Source organism: Morone saxatilis, unplaced genomic scaffold, assembly GCF_004916995.1.
Source record: "Morone saxatilis isolate NCDOM2014 unplaced genomic scaffold, NCSU_SB_2.0 Contig7, whole genome shotgun sequence".
Classification (NCBI taxonomy): Eukaryota; Metazoa; Chordata; class Actinopteri; family Moronidae; genus Morone; species Morone saxatilis.
The window spans coordinates 4203398-4212368 of record NW_023340246.1 but is presented as its reverse complement, the minus strand read 5'-3'; the positions used below and the strand labels follow the sequence as shown (position 1 = coordinate 4212368).

General features: G+C 43.7%; 1 protein-coding gene across 1 annotated transcript in view; it reads right to left on the bottom strand.

Moving 5' to 3' along the window:
- Positions 1-3036: 3036 nt before the first annotated feature.
- mcm3 (minichromosome maintenance complex component 3) overlaps positions 3037-8971 on the bottom strand; it is a 6801-nt gene continuing 866 nt past the window's right edge. The window contains 15 exon segments of the mRNA XM_035678128.1: positions 3037-3803; positions 3897-3991; positions 4695-4776; positions 4961-5064; positions 5204-5344; positions 6147-6297; positions 6400-6526; positions 6627-6801; positions 6916-7124; positions 7246-7377; positions 7465-7618; positions 7715-7823; positions 7918-8156; positions 8271-8401; positions 8498-8706. Coding sequence (XP_035534021.1) covers positions 3605-3803; positions 3897-3991; positions 4695-4776; positions 4961-5064; positions 5204-5344; positions 6147-6297; positions 6400-6526; positions 6627-6801; positions 6916-7124; positions 7246-7377; positions 7465-7618; positions 7715-7823; positions 7918-8156; positions 8271-8401; positions 8498-8706 — 2257 coding nt within the window. The 3' untranslated portion in view covers positions 3037-3604.

The window sequence follows — 8971 nt, the reverse complement described above, 5'->3', positions numbered from 1 at the left end:
ATCAAGCAGAGCTGCATCAGATCTTTTCATCTTTGTATACTGTTTCTATATTCTTTTGCCAAAAAGCACTTCCTCTGTTCCCATTTATTCCCAGCAAAGAGCTGGGAGAGATTATTTTAGTAATTCTGGTTCATTGCTCAGACAAAAAATAGGAACGTAAGCATGTTAGAAAAAAACACAGCTACATGGTTATAGAAGCAGTGAAAGAAAAACAATTCCCCTGCTCTTTCTTTCCCCTCACTTGGAGCATTTCTCCTGAAGAATCTCCCAAAATGTTGAACTATTGCTTTAAAGGTCCACGTTAGAAATACGCAGAAAGAAAATAGTTCCCACATGAAACTGCTCACAACAAGGTCTGAGGATTATTTTAAATGACCAGATCAGGATTTCTGTAAAGAGTTGATTCAAATGTATTTTTTTTACCGCTTTAAGCACCACAAGCCCAGTGCCATCTGGTTCCATTATGCTAGAGAGAAGATCTCCTAAACTTGGCAACTTACACCAAAACAGTCTAGATAGATGGATAAACAGCACTACAGATTAGAGGAAAGTGTATTTTTTTAACACTGACAACAGCTAATCATGCTGTTTTCTCTGACTTAAGAGAGGGCCATAGTAACAGCATTTCAATCTTGTATTTACTCAAAAAACATTCTGCAACCCAGCTGTAAACTAAACTAAAACTAAACTCGGTCTTAGCTGAGGTAAAAGATGCGAGGAAGGCGCAGGCAGCAGCCTTTCATGCAATATGAGTCAGCCGTGGGTGTAGAGAACTCATGACGCCTTATGTCCTGGATGATGATGGCAACATAGCTTTGCTTGTGGGGTTGGTGCCTCTCGGCCTTATCTTCAGACCGATCAGAACCACAGTGAAGTTACATTGTGGGCGCAACAATGCTACGTGCCCCCACCACCTGCACTGTTATCTTCCCCACAGTAAACCTGATGAACAATATGTTAACTGAAGACGTGTGAGAATGATGTGATTTTCTAACCAGTGAGGTGGTGTAACTCTGTGGGTCTGGATTCATTGGAGGTTTCCGATAAAATGCTTCTTGTAAATACACTGTTAGAGGCCGGAAGAGGTTTAATCACTTGAGAACGGCTCTTCTGGGAAATCGTAAAGTTCCCCCAGCATCTCAGACCACTTTTCAGACAGCACATTGTATTGTAACAAACATACCAGCATTCGGTCTGCAGTGAGCTCCATATGGCCGGCAATGTTAGTGCAAGTCCCTCTGTTTCCAACTGAGGAGAGCCACTGAAACTGTCTTTATTTCTCTTCTACGTCAGTGAATTGACAATTTATTCCAACCAGACAAAGACCAACAAAAACTGTTCAGGCAGGTTTTAACTTGTTTCTGTCCACTTTGAATTAAGTTAAGATGTTACAATGAAATGCAAGGTAAAATTACAGTTACACTGTAAAATTACAGTGTCGATGGAGTCTGGTGAGCAATAGTGATAATACAGCGGTTTCTGATTTAATAAAAGGTCAATCTTCTGTAGGGACCCTTTCCATAATGTCAGAATAACAATGTGAGCCTGTCAGTGGCAAAAACAAGCACTTTTAGTGGACTTATGGATTTGTTTTATATATTTAGAACATAGAGTAGTAACAAAATGATGGCGAGGCTAAAGTACGACAAATGTTACTTAAACAAAGGAAGGACATTCCTCAAAAAGGCAGCGAGTTTACAAATAACTTTATGCGTATCTGATTGTATTAACAAAATTAATTTATACATAGATAAGTGGTTTAAATAATACTTTGGCAGATATCTTTCTTCATTATGCTTACACTGTTACATTCAAACAAAATATAGCTCCCACGCAGTTGTCATTACAGAGGTTGCAGCTCCTCTGGTTTCTATCCAGCCCTTAAATCTTCCAATGAGCTCAGGAATTCTGTTGTTCACTCTAAAAATAGTCTGCCTGCACTTACAACAAATACTTCTCCAGTTTAAGCTCTTGTTTAAATTCCACATAAATACCATGTCATGCTTTTCAGATCCCTCTCCCTCTGTTCAACAGTTATTGTGCAGTTGTGTGAGCCGAAGATAAGACAAACCGCAGTCATGCAGTATCTGCCAAACCGGCAGTTTAGTTTCTTTATCTTCCATCAGCCTCCCCCAGTAGCCAATAATTGTCTTTTTAATTGCAACGCAGTATTTTCCCAACTCAACATTTACCACATTATCGCAGTTTGTCACTGTAACTTTCAGGGTGTACTTAAATCTGAGATGAGATCTAGTGCGATATCTAGGTACATTTCGAGGGTTGCGCAGCTCCTTAACGACAATTTTGAATGAGCTATTATAATTCATATTGACACTGAGGGATGGAAAGCAATAACCAAGCTATAGGGGTTCTCCATTACATACAAAGTTTCCCTTTCTTATCAGTTTTTCTACATCTACAAAACTGTGCTTTTAGTTTTATTATTGATCACCTTTCTATCTCTCACAGAACTCACACATATGGTATTGCTTTTTGTAACCCATCTCTTGTTGTAGATATAATTGTGTTACCTGCATACATCAGAACCATAAGCTGAACATTACTATCAATTACAGCATCATCATAATGAATATGCTGACAGCCATTCTGTAGTAGAGTCATTGATAAATAATGCAAATAATTGGGACATTTTCACCTCGTCCAACTCCTGCTAGGCTAGTAAAACTTAACCCCATTAACAGACATGACTTGATGTTTTTGTTCGTTCATTGCTACATCCAATAATTACCACGAATACCTGCATTTAACAGCAGTATGTACCAGAGTGCATCACTCCAAACTGTATCAAACACCTTACAGTGATCAACGAAAGAACAAAACAAGCATTTCTTTTTAAAATGCAAATCAACAGTGTGTTGTCCCCAAGGATTAGCTAACGTTACATAGCAGCCTGTTTCACCAGTTTCTCATCTAACTGTAAATTAAAGGTTTGTGATTGTTTGTTTTTAAGTGTTTTATGATTATCTGCTAGGTAAAATGAATCTGGTCTGATGCAAGTATATTTTATATACAACCTTCCCAAGCATTACATTTTATTTTTTCTTACACAACTACAGTTAATTAACAATTTCCAAAACATATTGTCAACTATATACAAATCCAGACAACTGATGTGTTGGTAAAACTACTTGTCCTTATTGTGGCGTAATAATGCACAGTAGGTTTCATTGCTAAATAAATGAAACTGCACAGGGCTGCAATAACCCTTCTGCCTTCTTCAAGTTACACTAACAGCAGTCTGTTGATACACGGTAATAAGGACATTATAAAGTAACATTACCACTATTGAACACAAACAGTAAGTGCATAAAATGACTTGATTTTTTCCACACTAGTCTTGCTTGCACACAAGTTAATGGAACAATGTGTACCATAGTGGATCCAAATGCACCATACGCAAAAACTCTAGAATAATTATTTCTTTTTTTGTTTAGGTGAGCAACATCAGTCTGCATTTAGAGAAAACAAAGACATGAAAAGCAGAGGATGCATGAATACAAAAGGTCCAATATGTACATTTGAATATAAATCACTGTTTCTTTCAGTCCATGTAATCAATTTCAGAAGCCCACTCTCCTTCCCCTCAGATGAGGAAGATGATGTCGTCGGCCACCATGACCTGGTTGTCTTCCTGCATGCGAGCCAAAGCGGATCGGACCTCCGGCTCCGAAAAGCCGCTCTTAAGCTCCTTGTTGATGTCGTCCATCAGGGTCTTCATCTTCACCGACTGAGCGTGAGCAGACTGGAAGACTGCGAACAGGGACGACTTGAACTCCTTCAGCCTGGTGGAGGAAACGAGCAGAGATTTGATTATCATGAAGATCATCTAGAAGATACCGAGCGACTATTTCACACTGATTGAATCCTTCACCCACCTCTCTGCAGACAGCTCGGTGTCTTCGGCCTGTGATGTGGCATCCATGGCCTCCTCTTCCTGCCGTTGTGGCTTGGCTGGTTTCGGGGTGCCGGCCTGAACTAAAACAGAAGCACAAAGACCAATGTGAGAACTCAAGTACACAGAGAACACTTGAAACCTGCGTGTTAATCGAAAGAATTGAGGTACAGGATTTTAAAGAGCCTGGGGCACAAATGTAAAAGTTAAAGATCAATAAATCACTATAATGCAGTAAGTTCATTCAACTCAAAAGAATTGCTGAAACGGATAACAATGAACATTTTAGGTAACACAAGCTCAGTTTTTTAAAGTTAAAAGATTCTTGATTAAGCAGCTTCTACTAGTAATTTAAAGTAACAAATTAAAAAAATTAAGTCAGTGTCAATTTTATAAGCTGATATGTTTTGTATGTTAAAAAAAAAAAAAAAAAAAGGGAGTCAAACGTTCCCTTTGGAACATAGTGAGGTACAGTAGGAGAAAATTGAAATACTCAGTCACCATCCACTACTGTTCCACAATAAGTTGGGACATACAATTGCATGCAACTTGTACTTCACACATTCTATATGATTTTAATTTAAAAAAAATAATAATTGTGTTCTGCAATTCAGAGTGTTTGTGTGGAATTATTATCAATATGAATACAACTGCATGAATATGAAATAATAAAAAAAAAGCAAGGGAAGAAGCTTAACACTTTCCCGACTGGAAGAAAGAGGTGCTGAAGGTTTTGAGCTGCATGCGGAAGCAGTGTGGGAAGTTTAATACATAGTGATGCTTTAGTCTCAGGGAGCTTCCTGGCTCTGTCACTGAAGTCATATGGGCTGTAGGCTCACTGCCCTGGAGAGCCACGCCGCCCCCTGTCAGGACGACACAGATTACTCGTTATGTAATGACTGACAATAAAAGCAATAACAGCAATAACAGCATTGTTTTTAAAATCGACTTCAAACTGCAGCTGTTTATAACTGTGTACAGGACATGCAGAGTAAGGACAGCCACTAAAAGGGAGTAGGGAGTATTTGTGAATCTGTAAGTGTGTACCTCTTCTTTGCAGTTTTCTGGGAACGCTGAGTGGATGACTCCTCTTCCTCCTCTGAGCCGGAGTCCCGCTCCTGTCTCGAGCGTTTCTTCTCTTTCTCCAGAACCTGCAGAGGAAACCAGACAACCCAGATTCAGTCGGGTCACTGCAGAACTCTTTTATGCCACTTTACGCCGACGCTTGGGGGTAAAAAAAAAAAAAAAAACATTGCCGCCCCATTCTTCGGCAGACGCGGCAGTACGGACCTTTTTGAAGTACGCGAATTGGACGAGTTCCACGGCCACCTCAGAGTCCTCGAGCTCCACGGCTTTGCTCATCCGGGACTTGGCGTGTGCCGTGGACAGACGGATCAGAGTCTCGAGCGTACGTGCCGTCACTGGAGAGGTCTGAGGAGGAGGAGGGTGAACATGGTCAGAATGCGTTCATATGGTGCCAATACATCAGCTAGTAGCAGCTGTACATCGGCACATCTACATCTAAGGTACAACAATGATCCTTTTAAACTGTCACTGGTAGCTAACAAATAATTTGTGTGACCTTTAACATTTTTTATAATTAGCATACACAATAATGACCTCTGTACTTAATGTATATAATAGAATTCTCGCAGACAATGTTATTAGTGACACCTGTTGCTTTTACTGCCACAATGTCGGCTGTGAACGAGACCTTACCCATGTTTTCCCTTGTATGCATGTTTCTGTAATTACAGACCGATGTCCCAATGCCAGACTAAATACTAGTTGTACACAGCCCTATTTTAATTGCCAGAACATACTGTTTTTGCAGTTAGTATACAAGACACACGTGCTTTTGTTCTTAACAAACATGATGCAACATACAACAGACAGTACTGCCACTGCCGATTCAACTTAAAGGTTTCTCAAAATTAACTGTTATGCGTTTTGTTTTGTTTTTGCGAGATCTTTCCAGAGCCATCTCACCATCACCTGCAATTTAATTAAATGGGTTGTTTTCCATTTGAACTACTTCCATTGGTGCATTGCATGGTGGAACAATAGTGCCCATTCAAATGTCAGGTGAAATCATTTTACTATGCAAACTAACTCTGGACACTCCTGTGAGTATTATGAAACTGGCCCTGCACATCTGATCAGTACAGTGCAGTTTGTGTGTATTGATTAACCTCTTGTGTTCATGTGTAGGTGTGTGTGTGCTTCTGCTCACCCTGGCGAGATCAGCACCCATTTGTTCCTGGCTCCTCAGCCTTGAGTACTCTTCTGCGATGTGATTGGCTGCCTCCTCTGTGAGCACGGGCGTCACAGCCTTGGCGATGTGGATGTACTTCCTCATGAACTCCTTGCTCACGATCTTATCCCTGAAACAAAGGTTACATTTGGATTATTCACGTTGACATGATCAGTCATCCGGGTGTGTATTGTACTTTTATTAAGACGTTTGATGTTTCATTCGTGCGTACTTCTTTCTCTTGCTCCCATGCAGCAGGTTGTTGTGTTTCTCATAGATCTGCAGCTCCTCGTGCTCTTCTGCTATTGCGTCTGGGTCTTCTGTGGCCAGGATGTCAACTGTGCCACCCAGAGCCATGGCTGAAAAACAATCCAAGGAAATACAGAATTTAAGACATTTCTAAACAAACGCCAACTTAATACACAGAATGCAGTTTTAACAAGTCCTGCCGCACAGTACCTGCTCCCTCCTGCTCACGGGGGTCCCGGTAGCGGTGCATCCTCAGCACGTGATCCGAGATCTCACGGTCCTGCTCGGGGTCCATCTGATCCAGCACGATGAACAGGAGGTCAAAACGTGACAGCAGGGAGTCCTGGAGGCCGATGTTCTCCATGGGGGTTTTATACTGGTCGTACTGCAAAAACAGAGCGGATTTAACTAAATATATGCGTATGTAGATCAGCTTAGAGCGCAGGCAAACGGGTATGGCTGAAAGGTGAAACAGGTTCGCGTTAGGCGAGTTACTCACCCTGCCGTAGACGGGGTTGGCAGCCGCCAGCACAGAGCAGCGGGCGTTGAGGCGGGCGTGGATGCCGGCCTTGGCGATGGTGACGCGGCCCTGCTCCATCACCTCGTGGATGGCCGTACGGTCCATGTCGGACATTTTGTCGAACTCGTCGATGCACACCACGCCGCGGTCGGCCAGCACCATGGCGCCTGCCTCCAGGCGGCGCTCACCTTGGGGAGGACAAAAAAAAGGCAGCTGGTGAGTCGAACAGTTCAACACAGAAAACTGACGTGCAAGCTAGAATTAATGTGCCAGTGTCTTCAAGCACATTTATGGGTGTGCGCGTCGTACCGGTCTCCTGGTCAGTGGTGACTGCGGCAGTCAGACCCACGCCAGAGGAGCCTCGCCCTGTGGTGGGGATGGCCCTGGGTGCTGTGTGGAGTACATAGCGCAGCAGCTGGGACTTTGCTACTGACGGATCACCTGGTAGAGAAGAAAGCATCTCATTAACCACCATCTCCCAAAAAATGGCTGAATGAGTACATGAGCTGAAGAAGAAAAAATAAATACCGATGAGCAGGATGTTTATGTCTCCTCTGATGCGCGACCCATTCTCCAGCACCTTCTCCACGCCGCCCAGCAGCATGCAGAGGATAGCCTTCTTTATGTACTCGTGGCCGTGGATACTGGGAGCCAGGGAGCGAGACAGCTGTTCAAACACATTCTAAATAGAAACAAAAAGGGAGACATTTCTAATTTAGTTTGGGTTTCATACACTTGAACAGCTGTGAGCGACCAGGCAGAAAGATTGGAGCCTCACTATGGAGCGAGTCCGGCTGAAGTTCCTGATTTTGGCCACATCGTCCGCGGAGAAGTGGGGGGACACCTCTTTGCTCATCTGCTTGACATGGCAGGCTATCATGATGGTCCTGAGCAGAGGAGGGTGAAATATTAATTACAGAGAACAAGGGTAAACTCAGCAGCTCCAACACACACACACATACACACTTCATCTTGCCTCACCTGAACGTGCCAGAGGTGAACCCTCCCTTCTTGCCAGGCAGACAGCGGTACGTTCCAATGATCTGCACTCTGTCTCCGGGCTTGACTACATCCACCAGGTCGTTGTCCAGGATGATGTCCACGGAGCGGGGCAGCTGGCCGGCGGGGGCTTTCTCGGGCATCTCCTGCACCGTGATGGTCTGGTGGTCCTTGTAGATGGAGAGACCGAACTCCGTCTCCAGAGGGTTGTTCTCCTCATCCTGACGAGAGAGAAAAAGAGGTTGTAAAGTTAAGACCATCCTGTTACTGAGAGCGATAAAGCAATATAAGTATATAAAAAGTAAAAAATGAAACTTCTGGGCTCCACTAGTTACCTTGGTGGGGTAGATGGCACTGGAGGGGAAGGCATCCAGCGAGGTCATGTCAGTGTATTTCCTTTCCATTGTCTTCTTGGTGGCTGGGCAGTAGTGGACGCTGCGCACTACTTTAGGACGCACCAGAGAACCTGAAGAAGAACGACAAGGAGGAAATGACACAGAACGGAGTCAAAAGACGCACGTAGTGATGAGTAGAGGCCAAAGATGGAGGAACGCAAACTCACACTTGGTGATGATGCCCTCCACACACACCATGCTGCCCAGCAGGCGGGAGGTCAGGGTTCGGGGGGTGACGTGCTTGGAGCCGAAGCTGCCCTCCAGGGCGATGTAGAACTCCTCGTACTGCTTGGCGTAGGTGGCGTCCACCGAGGCCACCAGGTCCTTCAGAGCCCGCTGGAATGCCAGCAGCTCCTCAAAGGCATTGTTCATCAGTCTGGCAGAGACAGGGAATCATTGGAGTCATGGACATAACTATGGGTGCTTTATTTTCCCATTGTGTCAGGGAATACTACCAATAACTTATTCAGACCATCTAGAAAAACGCAAGAAATATATTCAAGTATATCTCAGAGTAATCGCAGTCTGCCTGGAGTCACTCCCTCTCCTGTCAGTAGGTGTAGCATGTGGGACACGTTTACTGACTAACTGAACGCCGCTGGCATCTGTAGGAGAACCTACAGTGGCCGTGAAACGTGCAA